The 20,621-nt window shown below is 35.8% G+C and overlaps 1 protein-coding gene across 6 annotated transcripts in view; it reads right to left on the bottom strand.

The window, feature by feature from the left end:
* Positions 1 to 20,621, bottom strand: part of GULP1 (GULP PTB domain containing engulfment adaptor 1) — a 268,550-nt gene that overhangs the window by 100,158 nt on the left and 147,771 nt on the right. For all 6 annotated transcript variants that reach the window (XM_047872972.1, XM_047872970.1, XM_047872971.1 and 3 more), the window contains one exon: positions 193 to 264. In XM_047872972.1, the coding sequence (XP_047728928.1) occupies positions 193 to 220 (28 nt within the window). In that variant the 5' untranslated portion in view covers positions 221 to 264. The remainder of the gene's footprint in view (positions 1 to 192; positions 265 to 20,621) is intronic.

Consider the following 20,621-nt stretch of genomic DNA (forward strand, 5'->3'; position numbering starts at 1 on the left):
AGGTTAATTAGCAATGTTTGCAGAAGTGTGTTACTCTATTCTAACCTCATTCCTGAACCATGTGATTTGATAATACGAAAAACTGATTCCTTTACATCAGTTAATAGTAAATACTATTACTAGAAAATCATTACTATGATTTTCATAGTAATATTGAATTGACCCCCAGGTCCTTTAAATGTGAACACTTACCTTTCTTCCTGCTAAAAGCACGATTCATGATGATCAGCCAAACAGACGTTGAGTTCAATCACACTTGATATCCTATAAAAATAAAAACAAAAAAATATTCAAGCAAAAAGAAACATTGACGAACCTCTTTTATGGAAATGCATTTAAAAAAATTTTTTTAATGTTTTTATTTATTTTTGAGACAGAGAGAGACAGAGCATGAGCAGGGGAGGGGCAGAGAGAGAGGGAGACACAGAATCGGAAGCAGGCTCCAGGCTCTGAGCTGTCAGCATAGTGCCCGACACGGGGCTCGAACCCACAGACTGTGAGATCATGATGTGAGCCGAAGTCGGACGCTTAACAGACTGAGCCACCCAGGAGCCCCGAAATGCATTTTAATCACAAAGTCTTTAAAATTTTTTTTAAATATTTATAAACAGTACTCTGGAATTCCCCACGAGACACTGAATAAATATAAATTTATTCACAAGAATAAATAAGAATAAACATAAGTACTCAATATTATGGGTGGCACAGCAGATAAGAACAATATCTCAAATAAATTTCCTCCCAAGTTCCTTAATCTTCTTGTCTTTTGCCTATTATACACCTACCATTAATTATATTTATCTGCAAATTTAAGGAGAAAGAAGATTAATACTTTTCTCTTAGCTTATAGGTAAGAAGTGTGATACGGTTTGGGGTTATTAACAGTACTGAACAAACAGAAGTCTTTGATTATGACAGTGGCAGTCATGTCTCTCTCCAACTAGGCTCTGCTAGGTGGCCCTACACCCCATGATGCTCTGGGCACTGCTGTCTGATTCAAACGAAGATGATGGCACCCTATCCCACTTTGAAACCAAGGAGGCACACGTGATGATCTCTGATTTTGCCTTTGGAATAATTTATCCCTAGTCTTGAAGAACACTTCACGTACACAGCAAAATAACTATGTTCCAGTTCTGTGGGAACTAAGAAGTCCAAAAGCCTTCCTTCATTTCATCCTATCTCCATCCCTTTAGTTGAAACTGGCAGAGGGTTGTTTGGCCACATCCTTAGTATTCTCTGCTATATGGATAAGCTGAGAATGTTCCAAATCTATAAGTACTGTTTCTTTTTAGTTTAACAATTCCTTTTTCAATTCATTTTTTTCTTCTCACATTTTACTATAATCAGTTAGAAGGAACCAAGCCACTGTTCAACACTTTGTTTAGAAATTTTCTCAGCCAAATATCCAATTTCATCAATTACAAGTTCTACCCTCCACAAAATACTAAAACACAAATACAATTCAGGCAAGTTCTTTGCCCACTTTATAACAAGAATCACCTTTTCTCCATTGTTCAATAACACGTCCTATATTTCCATCTGAGACCTCAACAGAATGTCCTTTACCATCCATATGTCTACCAACGTTCTGTTCATGATTATTTATGTATTCTCTAAGAAGATGGAGGCTTTGGTCTCCTCTTTTCTTTCTGAACCCTCACCAGAACTGCCTTGAGCAGTACCTTCACAGCAATCTCCACTTCTTTCAGCATGCACCTCAAAACACTTCCAGCTTTTACCCATCACCCAGTTCCAAAGCTGCATCCACATTTTTGGTTTTTTGTTATAACAGCTTCCTACTTCTCAGGATCAGCTTCTGTCCTAGTCAGCTTGGACTGCCATAACAAAATTCCGGAACTGCAACACTTAAACTACAGAAATTTTTAACTTGCAATATTGGAGGCTGGAGGTTGGAAATCAGGATGCCAGCAAGGTGAGGTTCTAGTGAGGGCCCTCTTCCTGGCTTGTATATGGACTGATACCTTCTGGCTGTGTCCTCACATGGCAGAGAGAGAGGGAGCTCTTGTTTTCTTCTCTTTTTATGAAGACACTAATCCCATCATGGGGGCTTCATGCATATGCTCTCATCTAAACCTAATTAGGTCCCAAAGTCCCCATCTCCAAATACCACTTTGGGGGTTAGTATTTCAACATGTGAATTGGGGGAGGGGGTGGATACCAACACTTCATCCATAACTCTCACCATTAAGTCTACAAAGCAATAAAACACACAGAGAAATTAATCTTTATAAAAAGTCATTTTTACAGTGAAATTACTACTATCTCTGTTCTGGCTTATCTGCTCCCAAAGAATTAAAAGTTAACAGAATTATAAAATATTATCACTAGGTACTGTTTTGCACACTTAGATAATGACACAATAATATCACTTTCTTACTGACCTCATACTTTATTCACTTTTTCATGATATGCCATTAATACAAGACAGGTAGAGAATATATATATTTTATAAACTAAAACACAAAAATGATTACGTCATTTATACTAACAATATAATATGGTTTCTTTTGTGTAATATAAAAGATATTATTATTGGAAAAGTCATGATTGAAATGACTTTATTTATTACAATTAATTTATTCATTCATTTGGAAATCATTTATTAATCACCAATGCCAGACATTCAGCAAGGTATACAAGGGGATACATTAGGACAAAATATATTCTGTATCCTCCCAAAAGTTACTTTTCATCTAGAAACTAACAGACATGGTTATTGATTGATCGTATCCTGGAGGAATAAATGAAAATCAAAAACTAGCAGAAAAGATACATAATGTATCTGAATGTAAGATTAGATTTTCTGGAAAAATACACAAAGTTACCATGGAGTCTATTAATCAGTAGAGCAAATTCAGTATGTCTCAAGTAGACATTGTTCACAATAGCAGATTGTGAAATATAAAGATGGAGATTAAGGGGTGCCTGGTGGCTCAGTAGGTTAAGAGTCCAACTGTTGGATTTAGGCTCAGGTCATGATCTCCCAGTTTCATGAGTTCAAGCCCCACTTTGGGCTCTGCTCTGATCACGCAAAGCCTACTCAGGATTCTCTGTCTCCCTCTTTCCCTGCCCCTCCAGGCTCACACTCTTTATGTCTCTCTCAAAAAAAAAAAAAAAAAAAAAAAAAAAAAGATGGAGTTTAATACCATATAATTTTAAATTTCATAAAATCGTGCTTATTTATTTATTATTTTTTTTTTTCTTTCAAGACAGAGCGAGCATAGGGGAGAGGGGCACAAGGAGGGAGAAAATCTTAAGCAGGCTCCACGCTCAGCACAAAGCCCTACAGGGAGCTTGATCCCTAACCCTGGGATCATTGACCTGAGCTGAAATTAAGAGTCAAACGCTCAACTGACTGAGCCACCTAAGCACCCCAAACTGTGTGTATTTTAAATTAAGATTATAATATAAAGTCTCTGGAGACATACAGACAGGAAAAAACAACAGCAACAACAATAACAACAACAAAAACCTTAACATGACTGTATAAGGCTCAACAGGCCAAATAAATAGAGGATAAAATGACACTACAATTCTATGACTCCAGAACACCAGAAGGATTTTCGCCTGTTTTCCAAACACAGATATAAATGTCAGTGAATATCAGATAGGCTGTTCTTATCATGTAAATAAAAAGTATAATTTCATTTTCCAACTACTTTTTAATTTTTTTTAATGTTTATTTATTTTTGAGACAAAGAGAGACAGAGCGCAAATGGGGGAGGGTCAGAGAGAGAGGGAGACACAGAAACTGAAACAGGTTCCAGGCTCTGAGCTGTCAGCACAGAGCCCGACACGGGGCTCAAACTCCAGGCCGTGAGATCATGACCTGAGCCGAAGTTGGACGCTTAACTGACTGAGCCATCCAGGCACCCCACTTTCCAATTACTTTTTTAGCATATTTATTTGACCCTAGCCACTCTACTCTTCTTTGTAAAGCAGTTCTTTATTCCCCACTAGAGAATAAGCATGGTGGGTTTGTTCACTATGCCCATGTGTAGAGCACAGTGCATAATGCTAACTAAGTTGGCATTCAATACACCATATTCATGTTCAATGTATTAATAACATGTTTTAATGTATTTTATAGCTGAAGTAGTAAGATATATATTGTTATCGATTTACCATTTTAAGTTTAATAAATATAAGTTTTGTATAAACCTACTTTGTTTCAGTTTACAGCATGATATAAATCTTTGTTTTTGGACAAACTTTTGATAAACATTGCTTCAATGGCTACTTATACATGGATGCACTATTGTCTTCTCAGTAAATAATTATTTCTAAATTCTAGCTAAATAATATACAGAAAGAATAGCTGACATAAATAACTTTTACAATTTTTTCCAAAAAAAATAGCATCCCACAGTAAAAGTTATACTAGGTCTAAAGTGTTACTATTTAGATTTTCTATTATTTTTAATTAAACATAAAAGAATTGTTCAATTAAAAAACAAAAACAGAGGCTGGAACAATGTGCATGGCCATGAGTTGTATGTGAGAATCCTCATTTACTTTCATACTCTCCAGGATTGAATACTGGAGAGCGTGTGTCTCTGCATGTGTCTCTTGGGGATATACTTTTTATAATCCTTTCTTTATACATACAGAAAACCCTTTGGGATTAATAATACTATATGGTATGATATGAGAGCTTACACTAATTTCTTTAATGGTATATGTCAAAACAGAGTCATTACCATTCACTGACCAATCCAAACCTTCCTCAGAAATGTATGTTGCCACCTTCCCATATGTTAAAGAAAGCTCTATAGACTTATTTACACACTTCTACTTCTAACCAAGATGGAGTAACAGGCTATATTTATCTTACCATCTACAACACCTAAAAAATGAGACAAAAATGTATGAAACAATAATTCTCAAGACTATGAACATCAGACAGCAAAGGAAAGTGATTGATGAAGGATGAAAAACAATTAAGGTAAGCCATACAATTTCCCCAGCTTAATACACAGAGATAGTTTCCAGGATATGGTGCAGGGAGGTGGAACCCAGTCAGATTCCAGCAACCTCCCTAAATTGAGGAGATTATCATTGCCAATGTGGTAAAATGAAGGTGACTAGTGTTGCAGACTAGAGCACTGGAGAGGCAAGGGCTCCACAGAAATAACTAAAGATACCTGCAAAAAGCCTTATAATTTGGGGTGCTTGGGTGGCTCAGTTGGTTAAGCATTGGACTCTTAATTTCAGCTCAGGTCATGATCTCATGGTTGGTGAGTTTGAGCTTTGCATCAGGCTCCACACTGTCAGTGCAGAGCCTCCTTGGGATTCTCTCTCTTTCCCCTCCTCTCTCTGTCCCTCCCCTGCTCGAGCTATCTCTCTCTCCCTCTCTCTCTCTCTCTCTCTCTCTCTCTCTCTCTCTCTCTCTCTCAAAATGAATAAATGAACTTTAAAAAGAGAAAGTCTTACAATTTAACTTGGTAATGACTACTTCCTAAGACTGAGTAAATAGTCATCCACAAAGTTCAAAGTGATCGGTGCCTGTAGCTCACTCTAGAGTCAACAGCAAGGAAGAAAAAGCTCATAATTTACAGGACATCAGTTAGATTACTAAGAAGTGCCTAGCCTTGTAAGTAGGGAAAAATTAAAGCTAGAATAAATGCTGCTTTGGACCCACTTAACAACTTTTAAAAACAAGACCCCAAAGAATTAACCCATTTCCAAGTAACTTCACTATATCTCAAAGTTATGTTCAAAAACACTTTAAGGAATATAAAAATACTCAACACCAAACATAGCGAAATGCATAATGTCTGGCATCCAATTAAAAAAAAAAATCAAGCATACAAAGAAGTAAAAGAATACAATACACAGTGGGAGGAAAATCAATTAAAACTGATCCAGAAAAATTGATCCAGAAACATAGACATCACTAGATGAATTGTTTTAATATCCATTTTTTTAAGTTTATTTATTTTGAGAGAGAGACAGAGCACAAGCTGGGGAGGGACAGACAAAGAGGGAGAGAGGGGGAATCCCAGGCAGGTTCCATGCTGTCAGCACAGAGCCCAACACAGGGCTCGAACTCAGGAACTGCGAGATCATGACCTGAACCAAGATGGAGAGTCTGACACTTAACCTATTGCACCACCCAGATGCCCAAATTTTATTTCAAACTCAGGAACTATATTAACAAAACACTATAAAATAACTTGGCATTAATTCATTCTATAACTTTAAACTTTTGTAAGCCTAATTTTTAAAAAAAGTTTGGAGCCAACAATCTTTTTTTTTTTTAAATAGATTCAGCATATCGAGGTTTGAAAACTGATTTTATGAAAGAAATCCACTGATGTTTATAAACTAGTTCAGAAGAAATTTAGAGTGGCTTTTTAAAAGAATGGCAGTTTCCTGCTTTAAAAAAACCTGCTGCCTAAGCTCTTAAATAAATAAATAAATATTGTTATGACAAGAAACTTTATATGGTTTAAGACTAAAATCTATAAAACAGCAAGTTCTGAATTTCATTTTTTTCCTTACCAGTTTATCCTCACCATATTTTCCTGAAATTCTTTCAAGGTTAAAGTTTTAAAGAACTTGAAAATGGATTAAAACATAATCTACATAAACATAAGTCATAAACCACTTTAAAATCTCATTGCTCACCCTGAGATCAGAAATGATGCTAAAATAATGAAGCCTAATCATTAAGTTTAGTTCTAGGAAGAGAGACTAGGTAAAGTTAAAAAAAACAATACAAAACACAGTTGTTTCTCCTGTGAATGAATTTTTTACTCTCAAATGTCTTATGTGCTTTTTTTGAATATGTAATTCAGGAAGGTAATCATGAGAGAATGTCAGCCGGTTTTAGACCCAATATTAACCCTCCAGGTTGCTAAATCCTCTATAGTGGCTAGCTACTGGAATGGAACTTCATTGCTTCTAATAGTTCATGTAGCTTCCAAAATCCTCTTCGGAGAATTCAGCTCGTTTTTTACTCTTCTGGATCTACTTAGTATCCATTGTAAAGGTTCTCTGCTTGAATCTCCAAATGTTAAGACATCTTATAATATTCTTCTTTACTGTATTTTATGACTGTAAATTGCAAAAGTCTTGCTTTCGTAGATAGATACTTTCTAAGTGTAGCCAAGAAAACTAACCAGCACACAAACTGAGAAATTTCACATTACTAGAAGAAGCTACATGATCTGTGTTAAAGAGAATATTTATTTATAATTTGCTAAGAAATAGTGGCATTAGTGATTTCTGAATTTCTCTGACTTGGGATATAAATGCTTACCATTATTTTTCTATATTTTACAATATTTACCCATATGTCATAACCTTCATTAAAAATCCTTTGCTCTTTCAACAGATACGTTTTGAGACCACATTATGTGACAAGCATTATAGGGATGGAGAAGTAAAAATAAGTATGGCATGTCCCTCAAAGAATGTATCATCTTTGAGAAATAGGGGAGAATGGGTATGGGGCTCTGCACATAGGGACAACCCCTTTTAGAGAGGGATACCATTGAAAATTAGAGGATGAAGCACAAATGACTGTCCTGTTCAAAGTGAAAGTTTCAGAACAGACGTGACTAATCATTGCCCAGATGAGCCAAGGTCAAAGGTGAGACAAGAAAGAATGTCTTGGGCAGAGGGTAGACTACAGCACATGTTGATTATGGGCATGGGGCTCTTCGTCACACTAATAGCCTCAGACAGCATCCACTGGCCTCACAGAGGCTCTCATCTAGGCTATTCCGTAACATCCTTGACTGGGAACAGGGGAGGTCTAAAGGAAACATGTGGTCATCTGGTAATGCGGCCAACTCTTTAGAATGGCTTATATGCAAGCAAAGCTTAATATGCAAGGTCTAGAATACAGTTCTGTGCAACAGAATAAAAAGGGCTTGAATCTCCTTCAACGCCAAGACTGAAGTCAAAATAAAGGCTACAATGAATCAAAAAGAAAAAGGGGCATATAAAGCCTATCTTTTCTGACAATGAAAGCTACCAAATTTTATCCATTTTATTCTGACAGTAACACTTACTGCTTTAAGAGGATTTGGATGAGGTATATTCAAAAGTCACTTCCACAGCTATAAACCTCTGACTATCATGCAAAATGTATCTGGGCAATAATTGTGGCAATGTTGCGATACCACAAAATTCCATACAGGGACTGGGTACTACAGAGATACCCCTTGTATTTGGAGGTGGTGCTGCCACTTAGCACCTCTGGAATGAGGGTATCCGTGGGTCTTTTTGTGATCTTAGTGAGAAGGAAAGTTGGTAAACGCAGATAAAAAGGACCAGCCAGATGTCCAGGCCAGATACACCCTTTTCACGATTTTGGCTTCTGCAATCTTGTTTGCCTCTTGCATCAGCCAGCAGCCAGGAACCAGAAGCTTGACTATACTAGTCCCGCCTAACCCAGAAGCACATATGTATAAAAGATCAGTAAAATCCGAGCCAGATGCTCAGCCATTAGAGGTGACTCCATAGGGCTAGCACCCGTGTGAAGTAAACAGTCTTTTCTGATTCCCCGAGTGCATGTCGTCTACCTCTTTCTGGGCACTGAGTATTTGCTGTAACATTAGGACCAAAAGAGTGAAAGCTCTAGGGAAGGAGAGGTATTGGAATTCTCAAACTGCCTAAGCAATGCCTTTTGCATGGGCATGATGAGTATCCCAATATACTTCAATAAGTGCCTGTACAATTCTGAGCTACACTTTGGCAGGCTCCTAGAAGTCTGTTTCAATAATTAGATACTGAGAATTTTCATTAAAACTTCATTCAATGATCAATTAACTATTTGTCTCACTGGGTTTTCTTCATTATCTTCTGTCCTTAATGGGAGCTCAGCTACCTTACTCTAAAAATGAGATAATCCCACAGTAAGTAAATTATGCTCAGAGAAATATTTTTTAAGACAAATAAAACCCTGCATATTGAAACAAACATTATTTACAATACACAGGACTCTCCTATATGTACACTAAGTGTCCCGGGTTTAGGTTCCCTTTGAATATTAGATTTTGAAGTATTTGGTGGAAGTCCTACTCAATATTTTCTCCATTTTAGAAAAAAAAATCATAACAATATACTTTTGTTCCTTTTTATTTTGATTGTACACATAAGAACTCTATCCTTTCACACCTGCTGTTTTGGTCATTTCACCAAACACTTTGATATCCATATTCTAACTGTGAGAGAGAACTTGTGGGATCCAATTACTGAGGTAACATTATCTTTGGCAAAATTGTCTGAATTCCTTTGAAAGACTAGAATAAAACAGCTTGACTACTCAATTAATGCTATCAGAGTCTAAAACTCAAGACTTTTTGGATTTTAAGACTAGGATTTGTAAAATATATACTGTTTTAAGATTCTGTTGATTTGTACAAACTAAAAGCAACACTATAAAAATTTTTATTTCAGTTTCAAGTTTTCTGCCTTTTATTACAATATTTCACTTTGTTGAAAAGAAACAGGCCCTGAATGGAGTCACTTTTGCTAAGCCCTGAGACTTAATACCTAAACTAATTGTAGTTTCAGCCTCTCCCAGTTGTGGAATTTTAAACTAATCAGTCCGGAATTTCCTGATCAGCTTTATGAGGTAATCTGCATGTTAAGACCCCCTGCTCTTCCCCCTCAGGGAAGGTGACCTTGCCAGAAACAATTCCTTCTTTTCTTTTGCTAATAACCTCCTTGTCCTGCCCATTGCTGCCTATAAAATCCTTCCATTTTGTACAGCTTCTCAGAACTCCCTTCTATTTGCTAGATGGGATGCTAATTTATGAGTTGTTGAATAAATCCAATTTGATCTTTACATCTACCCCAGTAGAATTTTTTTTTTAACTTGAAAGGGTTTTTTTTTTTTTTCATTTCAGTCTTTTGCTTTAACATCAGTTGTTTTTAGATTGGTATCTTTACCAAAAGCACAATTTTTTTGTATTTACATTAAATTCTAACAAACAGTAATTATGAATGTGTGTAGACTTACCATTTTCATCATTTCATAGATTTATTTTAAGAGAGTTTTAAGAAAGTAAGAGAAAAAGATTATTTCTTTTACAAGATTTTAAAGCAGCCCTCAAAAGAAATCCTTTATCTTTTCACTTGATATCCGGAGTATCTCACAATGTCAATGGTTTCATTGGGAGAGAATTGACAGACAAGACATCTACCTAATCCTTGAAAACAGAACTTTCAAATATTTTATACTGGGAAATCATGCTTTCTTTACTGTTAGAGGCAGTGCTGGATATTACCACTGCACTTGCCCACACACAATTCTGCTTGGCCACACCTAAAAATACATTCTGTCTCTGTCACTACAATCATACGTATCCTATTTTTAACTTTACTGGGACTACAATATTCTTAAATTCTCTCCTTCCTGTGGGTTTTTACCAGTCTTTCACATATAGCTGCCAAAACACTTATCGTCAAAAATCTCTTTATCACCATCCTGACAATGTTGAACTTACTCTAGCTCTGTGATCCTAGAAAATAACAAAGGTTAAGGAAATCCCCCACCCCTTTGTGTTTTGGAAATGAAAAGAACCACCCTTCCCCATATGGTTTAGATAAGATTCAAGGCACTCTCCTTGTTTACTCAAGACAAGGCCAGACAAAGACCCTCCAAATTCCCATCCGTTGCTTCATAAATGATTAGCTGAGCTATATGTACCACTGACCAATCTGGACAAAATACCTGCTACTTGACTATACTTTAGCTAAACTTCTCTCTTTCCTCCAGAATCCTTAGCTTTGACCTACTCTCATCTTAACAAACTCAACCCTTCCCTTCGTAATCTCTCCTAGAAATAGGCTGATGTACAGGGTAATACATTCTCTGGTCTGCCCTAATCACACCACTATCATTCATCCCACCTTCCCACATCCCATTCTTTCTAGCCTTGTTTCTTTTCCTTATAAAAGAAAAGTTCCTTTCTGCCTAACCTTTGAGATGCCTATAGATCTGTGGTTGGCAAATTCTCCCTATTACAATTCCCCCACCTCCATTTATTGTAGTAATCTTCCAAATAAGGCCTGGGGTGCCTGGGTGGCTCAGTCTGTTGAGCATCTGACTTTGGTTCAGGTCATGATCTCCCAGTTCCTGGGTTTGGGCCCTGTATCAGGCTCTGTGCTGACAGCTCAGGAGTCTGGAGTTTTCTTCAGATTTTGTGCTCCCTCTTTCTCTGCCTTCCCCCATTCATGCTCCCTGTCTCTCTCTCTCTCAAAAATAAACCAAAATTTTTTTTTTAATTTTTAAAAAATCAAATAAAGTTTCCTTACGTAAGTCCTGATTTGCTTTTTATTTGACACTGCATTTGATCAGATTAGAAAGATTTCTGGCAACTAACCATAACCTAGTCACTGAACTAACTGAACTAATTTGAAAATTTTTCCTTTCAATATATCTACTCAAATGGAGCTATACCTCAGATTCTCTTGCACTCATGAATGCTTCCATTTCAGGATAAAATGAGTGCAAGAATGTCTTAGAAAAGTAAGTGAATCGGAGATTTAAAAATTTTGCTGTCCTAGGGGCCCCTGGGTGGCTCAGTCGTTTAAGCATCTGACTTCAGCTCAGGTCTTGATCTCACGGCTTGTGAGTTCTAGCCCCGCGTTGGTCTCTGTGCAGACAGCTCAGAGCCTGGAGCTTGCTTCAGATTCTGTGTCTCCCTCTCTCTGCCCCTTCCCAGCTCTCTCTCTCTCTCTCAAAAATAAATATTAAAAAAAAATTTTTTTTTAATTTGTTGTCCTTGCATCCCTAGCATCTAGTTCCTATCTATAGTAAATATCTCATAAATTACAAAGTAATTTAACAAATTAAGTTTTCTAAAATAATACATATTTTATTGTAATACAAACATATATCTTAGCTTCCAAAATCTGTTGAAAATGTGTAACTATAAAAAGTCTTAATTTGAAGATATTTTCAGAATTAAAAAACTCTCTAAAGCTGTTTAGTAATTGATTACCTTGTTACACATACTGCATACAGTTATGATGAATTATACAAAAAAAGACAGAGCATAAAAGAAAACATTAGAAACAAGCCAAAAATGATTAACAACCATGATCATTTTCTGACATAAGAAACAGAACTTTTGTTGGACATGAAAAAATCTATTGAAATGACATATGTGTTGAAACAATATAAATTAATGAACAATTTAATAAAACCATGCATATTTTCAGACAAAAGTTCCACTAAAGTCAAGCAAACAGTGTATCTGTTTCAATGCCAAAAAAGAAGAAAAAACTTACTCCAATAAAACATAGGCAATATTCTTTATCTAGGTTAAACTTTTCATAGAAACAAAATTCTAAGAATAGAAGGGAATGAAGACAGTACTTAGCTAAAGACAAAGGAAGAAATATTTGTAAATGGGAAAAGAATAAGAAATCATTAATAAGTGAACCAAAAGTAAAATATTAGTATGGTCAGCGAGCCTTTTTGCTCAACTATAGACCTGAACAATTAAAACCAGAAATAGACAAGACCACTGAACTCCTATTCTAAAACCCATTGTGCTTATTTTGTATTGCACTTTCTTGAGGCAGTGACAAAGGTGTTTTGCCAAGACCAGAAGATTCCAACTGCCAAACCAGAAAAGCCTTGATAGCAAGGGAATGCCTAGAGGACAACATCCCACAAATCCCCTTCCCTCTCAAGATCATAAGCTGAACACATACCACCCCTCACCCATGGTCACATGCCCCCTGCATGGTCTCTTGCACATACCTGCCTTGACCCTCTCTCTGTAAAACTCTAGGTGTCCATCTTGCAGGCGACGAGGTCAGTTGTTAAGGTTGGAGCCTGCCACCTCCCTGGCTGCCAGCTTATAAAATAAGTTTCTCCCTTTCTCTTTTTTAAACTGTCATTTCTTGAGTTATTGGCTTCTCTTATGATGAGTTTATCCAAATTTGTCCAGCAACGGTGTTGGCAAACCAAGCCAGGAATTATGCTTTGTTTTCTAAGTCTGTGGCTCTGATAGATCGATGAATACAAAATATTCATATTGATGAGTACAAAAATATAATGGCTAAAACTATAAAAAGCTACAATAAATGGAACTATATTACAAAATGGTATAACTCATAGCTGAATTATTGAGTTTGAAGATTAAATGGAGAAAGTCTCTTAGGTGGCTACAGAAAAGAGATACGTATATCAAAGAAATACTAAGAGATATAGAGGATAGAAATAAAATGCCAAAATCTAGATACTGGAATACCATAAAGAGAGAAAAAATGAAAACAGAGAGCAGGGAATAGTTAAGAAAAAAATTATGAAAAGAATTTTCACAGAATTAAAATAGATTATGAAAACAATGTCAAGGGGCGCCTGGGTGGCTCAGTCGGTTAAGCGGCCGACTTTGGCTCAGGTCATGATCTCACGGTCCGTGAGTTCGAGCCCCGCATCGGGCTCTGGGCTGATGGCTCAGAGCCTGGAGCCTGTTTCCGATTCTGTGTCTCCCTCTCTCTCTGCCCCTCGCCCGTTCATGCTCTGTCTCTCTCTGTCCCAAAAATAAATAAACGTTGAAAAAAAAAATTAAAAAAAAAAAAAAGAAAACAATGTCAAATTGAAAGTTTCAGATCCAGGCATGGTATAGTAAAATTAAGAATATTAAATGCAAAAAGAAAATATACATTTCCAGGCAGAAAAAGATGGCCTAAATAACAAGAACAAAATTAACAATAAAATTCACAATAGTAAACACAGGATGCAAAAACAATAAGTAAGCAATATTCTAAGCTATTCTAAAAGAAAAGAACTTTGTTTTTTAACTTTTTTTTAATGTTTATATTTGAGGGACAGAGAGAGAGACACACAGCGTAAGGGGCGGGGGGAGGGGGGTGAGGGGAGGAGAGAAAGATGGAGACAGAACCTGAAGCAGGCTCCAGGCTCTAAGCTGTCAGTTTGAGCCTGACATGGGGCTCAAACTCAGGAACCGTGAGATCATGGCCTGAGCCAAAGTCAGCCTCTTAACCAACTGAGCCACCTAGGCACCCCTAAAAAAGAAGAACTTTGAACCATGAATGTTATATAGAGTAACTATAGTATAATGTGAGGGAGTAATACAGATATACAATGCTTGTGGCACCTGGCTGGTTTAGTCAGTAGAGCCTGTGACACTTGATCTCAAGGTTGTAAATTTAAGCCTCACATTAGGTGTGGAGGTTACTTAAAAAAAAATAAAATCTTGAAGACATACAATGCCTCAGAATTTTTACCACTGAAAGAGTAAAGTACTTTTACTTTTTTTTTTTTTTTTTACTGAAAAGGTAAAAAAAAAAAAAAAACAATGAAGATACTCTTGGTAGTATTAAAATAAGAAGAGAAACAAATCCAGCTTTTTTGGTAAAAGATAAAAGCACCATAGTCTTACCATAAATTTTACCAAGGTATTTTATCCTAAAAACAATAATAGCTAATGTAGGAGTAAAAATAAAAAAGGAAACAAAACAAAAAAGAAAGAAAGAAAGAAAGAAAATTAGCAGATGCATAGAAGGATACATGGATATATAAATATAAAGAAAGAGTTAGACACATACACACATACACATACACATATCCATAACAATCCAGAACTGAAAATCTGAATACACATTTGCTACATAGTAGAGCACAGAGAAAAAAAAAAAACCTGGGACATGAAATGTAGTTTAGTACTCATTGTTGAGAAGTTACAGATGTTAAAATTTGAGGGATTAATGTGAGAACATAAGAATGGAAATGTGTCCTGAGGGCAACTACCAGTAAGAGCAAAACTACAATATGTACGCTTTAAATCGGTCAAAAACCTTTATCTAGTTGACAGTAGGAAATGAAGAAAAATAAAAAACAAAGCACACTAAGTAGAAAATATGCAATAAGATGGAAAACTACAAGTCTACTACATTTTACATTTGGCTTTGGGAACCATATTAACTAATAACTTTAGAAGTAAGAAATAAAAGCCATAAAATATAAGAAAATATAAAAGAATATTATTTTGACTTAACGTAGGGGAAGAATTTTTTGAAAAATATACAAAAATAAAAACCAACTTTATTACATCATAAACATTTCATTTCAGAAAAGGTCACTATAGAAAAGATAATAGACAACTGACAAATCTGAGGAAAAAAATTGTTTCTCTCTATAAATCTGATAAAGAAGTAATTCTAAAATACACAAAGGCTTTCTTAAAAAACAGTAAGAAAAAGTCCATAACACAGAAGGAAAAGGAACAAATGATGAGAACTGCCAATGTATAGAACAGGCAGTCCAAAAGGCATATAAACAAATGCTCAAACCCATGAGTAATCATCAAAATACAAATTTAAACCATATTATGTTATACTAATTTGACTGAAAAGTCAGAAAATTATATAATGACAAATGCTGGTAATGATGTGAGATTATAACAATGGTTCTATTTACATACTCATTGGAATCATCTGGAAGAAATAAAAAAAACTATAAAATGTCAAAGATTCACTCAGTCCATTTATATCAGAATAAAGGGTCCTGGCTATATTATTTTTTAAGAACCCTTCAGGTAATTCTAATGTGCAAAAAGATTTGAGGAAAACACAGTTACTTTACATGCACTACTGATGACAGCATATAAATAGTGTGACTCATCTGAAGAAATAATGCTTAACAAATTGAATGTTCATATACCCCATAACTCAGAAACTCCATTCCTGAGTATTCATCCCAAGGAATTCTCACAGATCCATAAAGGACTTCTGTGAGAAATCCCATTATTGTTTGTGGTGGCAAGGAATTAGAGGTAATCTTGTTGTCTATCACCAGCAGAAGAGAAAGGCAAAATAAAAAATAAAAAAAAAAAAAGAAAAGAAAAAAAAAAAGAAGAGAAAGGCAAAATGTGGTAGTACGTCACGGAACACTATACAGAATGATCAATTGAAAATAATAATTAAATAGGTACATAACAACATGAATGGACCTTAACAACAATGTCAACTACAACAAATAAGGTGAGCCAGATAACCCCCAAATTGAACAGCGCTTATCTGCAAAACAACAACAGTTTTATTTATATATATATAAGTGAATGGGGGAAAAAGGCAAAGGGAGAGAGAGAAATAATCTTAAGCAGGCTCCAAGTTCAGTGCAGAGCCTGAACTCGGGCTGGATACCATGACCCTGAGATCATAACCTGAGCTGAAATCAAAATTCTGACACTCAACTGACTGACCCGAAACTAATGTAACACTGCATGTTAACTATACTGGAATTAAAATTTTAGAAATACAAACAAAAAGTAACTACATTAAACAATTGACTGTTGTGAAGAGGGGAAGGGGGTAAGGAATGGCATAAAAGGGAATAAAATAGAGGAAAGACAGTGGCTTTGAATAGCTCTGAAGACTATGATTATTTCAGTACTTTGTACCCACAATCAATATATAAATCTTGGTACAAGGTGGGCACTCTCTTGCCGCTCTTCTCTATTTAGTACATGGAATCTTGTGGTGCATTTATGAGATGATGTCAGAGCCCTGTCCTTGAGTCCAAGAGAAAGCAGAAGCTCATTTGAGATTGGAAGAAACACATTTTCTATAAAAGTGAGACATCTAGAGGACCCTCACGGCTACTATGTTCCTTCATTTCTTGTTCTTTGATGCCTCACAGCAGCTGTTCAAATATTTTCTACTCTTGTCAAGTCATATCCTAAGGAGAAAATCTTGCCTCCTACGTTCCTGAAATGATTAATGTCAGCCCTTTCCCATCTCTCTCTCTCTCTCTCTCTTTTTTTTTTTTTTTCTATCTCCACTAGTCAATTGGGTAATGGTAATTGCCCACTTTTTCCACTGTGTCATGTCCTCAGACTCTTTGTGGTATTATGTGATTTATATTTCAAAGAGAGAGCTGACCAGCCTAATTGATGGATGGATTTTGAGAGTAAGAAAGAGAACTCAAGGACAATGACTACTTTTCTTTTCTTTTTAACTGAGTAAATCATAGTGCCATTTATTGAGAAGGGGACACTTGGGGAAAGCCAAAAGACTTCTATTTTAGATATGCTAGTTCTGAGATACCTATCAGACATCCAAGAAGAGATAGTGAATGATTGGATATGGAATCTGGGACTAGCAGGTAGGATAGGAATAGAGATATAATTTGTGAAGTAGCCAGTTTATAGATGATAAGGTCAGCTAGGAAGTGGGTATAAACAGAGAAATGATGACTGAGTCCAAAGGCATGCCCAATTTTATAAGTTACACAGAATAAGAAGATCAACTACAAGATAGTTACAGAATAGCCACTGAAGTCAAATGAAAATGATTAAAGTGTGTAGTTTTGGCATCCAAATGAAGAACATTTTCATTAAGAGAAGATTAAATAATACTGAAATGTCTATTAAGGGAAAGCCTGAGAAATGCCTACTGGTTTCACAACATGGAGATTATTGGTGACTTTTGCATCGTAGTTTCAGGGGTGAAGGGGCTAAGACAGCCTGACTGGTGTTGATCCATGAGAAAGTAAGAAGTAAGGTAGTAAAGACAGAAAGTAGAGATTCTCAAGGAACTTTTCTATAAATGGAAGCAAGCAATAGGGCAGGACTGAAGAGTGACACAGACTCAAGGAATAAACATTTTGTTGGGTACTATTGCATGTGTATGTATACTGATGGGAAAATGTTTCAACAGGAAAAAAGTGATGACACAGAAAAGAGACAGGATAAATGCAGGAACAAATTCCCTGAACAGGCATGAAGGGATATGGTCAAATCCATAAGCTAAGCAACTGTCCTTAGATAAAAAAGAAGCAGTTTGCTCCTATAACAGAAGGGAAGGCTGAGTCATCAAAACACTTAAAAATACTTAGTAGTAGTTCAGTAGATTTAGTGATGAGGAAAGATGGAATTTGTCTTCTAATTGCATATATTTTATGACTTAAGAAGTAGGTCATTAGCTCTAAGGATTAGAGAAAATAAGAGAGGAGGAGGGGAGAGGGAAGAGAAGAGCAGGGGACTGAGAATAGCCACCTTGAATAGAAGAGCAAATGGGAAAAAAAAAAAAACGGAGAGAGAGAGCAAATGGAAGAGGAAAGGCTGTTGAACTTCTGGACAATTTTAATACCCTGATGAGGACTGCAATCTAAACATAAAGTAAGGCTAATGAACATGGCCATAGGAGTTCATGTGTGCATATGTGTATGTTTATTCCAGCCACATTACCTACTTAAGTATGGAAGAATACATCGTGATAAACAAGAGTTAGGATTTTTCCAGGCAAGTAAGACAGAAAAGAGAGGCAAAAGCATCTTAGTAAATTAGTGAAACAAGAACTGCCTTTGACATCAGTCCAGCCTTAGAAACTACATCAAACAATAGTTTTTTCTTATCATAACCCTTTCTTGTAATTAACATGAATATTTAACTATAATTTACTGTTCTAGAAATATTTTTAAATTACCATAGTGAAAAAAACTTGTTTACAATTTAGTAATCAAAAGGGAAAAATATACACATATGTATACTGACACATTGTTTGTCATACTAACACATTAGCACCTAAGAAGTCTTTCTTAGAGATATTGTTATAGGGTAGCACAGGTAAGAAGCAGAAGGGAAAGATAAATTTTAGTATCCCAGTGCTTAATGTGTATTTCAACACAAAGGCGGATCAGTGACTAAAATGACTCCTATCTTTATCATTAGTACCAAGTTTTAAGTTTTGTACTTCCCATTTTTTTCACAGGTTAAGTCCTCTAGCTCAATTTCAATTAGATCTTTTTGACTCTGATCTACAAAAATGAACAGGTCTGGGCTAGGAAGCTAGTGTCCAGTTGAATCCATAGCTGAAGGGAACGAGAGGACAGCTAAGGACATTCAGGCATTTGTACCTACAACTAGAAAACCTCATATTTCTAATCTAGAAGATCTTTTCCTACTGGAAATCTTGCAACACCTATCTCTTTTCATATTTCTGGCCTCCACTATTGGAGTAGTTTCCTTTTTCCCCTTGGCCTAGACACCAAATGAAATGACACCAGTTTAAAAGTGATCTCTTCTTTTAAAAAAATTATTCAGAAAAAAAGAAAATAACCTACACCACATGAAGCTCTTGTTCTGTGTCTTCAAATATGCCAATAATTGTTAATAATTAGCCTTTGTTTATTGCAAAGCAAAAGGAACACTAAGAGCTCCCAGTACCCCATGATTTGTGATGAATGCTCATATTTTTGCTCAGTTCTGTTTTTTTCAAAGTCTTAAGAGAGGGATTTTGAGTCATATTTTCAAACCTATGTAGATGCTGACTCTTCTAACAGCATAGAATGAAAAAATTCTTGTAAACATTTCCTAGAAGGGCCAAAGATAGCCAAAAACTAGAAAACATTTTTTAGGATAAAATGATTTTTAGAGTAATAGCAATTTTAATATTTAAAAGCATTTATATTCGTAATTATATCAATATTCTTGAATTCCCACCATTTATTAGTGTCTTATGTATGTGTTCTCATACACAGAAGTATACAATATTTAATATTTCCATTGTGTTAGTTACCACTTAATTCCATAATCTCTAATATTCTTTTTTTTATGTTTTATTTATTTTTGAGGGAGAGAGAGACAGAATATGAGCAGGGGAGGGGCAGAGAGAGACACAGAATCTAAAGCAGGCTCCAGGCTCTGAGCTGTCAGCACTGAGCCCGATGTGAGCACGGGGGCCCAAACCCGTGAACCATGAGATCACGGCCTGAGCCAAAGTCAGATGCTTAACTGAGCCACCTAGGCATCCCTGTAATCTCTAATATTCTTAAAGATTTATTTACTACTTTTGAAATATACCATACTAATATATTAGTAAAATATTAACATTCTATCTATAGAAACAAAAATAATACAAAAAATAACAGTATGGGGGAACCTGGCTGGCTTGATCGGTAGAGCATGCGACTCTAGATCTCAGGGTTGTGAGTTTGAGCCACACATTGGGTATAAAGATTACTTTAAAATAAAATCTTTAAAAATCAAAACAAAATAAAAAACAAAGAAAAATAACAACATGGGTTACTTTGAACTAGAGATTCTTACATGGGGAGCAACTTTCATGCAAGAAGCAGGGCATACATCACAATGTCAGCAGTGGGGATGAGGCAGGAAGTGTAGCATATATTGTTTTGAAACATTTAACAGTGTATAGTATGTTCATTGGAGAAAATTCAAGAAAGAAGCTCTAGAAAATCTTGGTTGGTAAGAACCACAGAAGATAACGTGGGAAAATACTTTTAAGTAAGGTGGGTTTGAAAAGTTCATAAATATGTTGAGGTAAAACACAATCTCTTTCTATTCTTTGGCATTTTTAATATTTAACAAGAGGATTTGGACCTTGTAATGTGTGTCCATCTCATTTTGTATTTTTATATTATAAAATTGCCATCAGACACAATCCTCAAAAGCTAGTTCTGCTCTTGGGCCAGTGGTCTGCAGGTGAAAAGCCTCCTCATTCTGCAATTTCTCTGCCAAAATACACCCTTGCTTCTGGATCTGTTGCTTGTTTTCCTTTCATTATTCTTAACTTATAAAAAGAAGAATGACAAAAGCATGAGCTTCAGATTTTGAGACAACCAGACAGAGAAAAAAAAT

Source organism: Prionailurus viverrinus, chromosome C1, assembly GCF_022837055.1.
Source record: "Prionailurus viverrinus isolate Anna chromosome C1, UM_Priviv_1.0, whole genome shotgun sequence".
Lineage (NCBI taxonomy): Eukaryota > Metazoa > Chordata > Mammalia > Carnivora > Felidae > Prionailurus > Prionailurus viverrinus.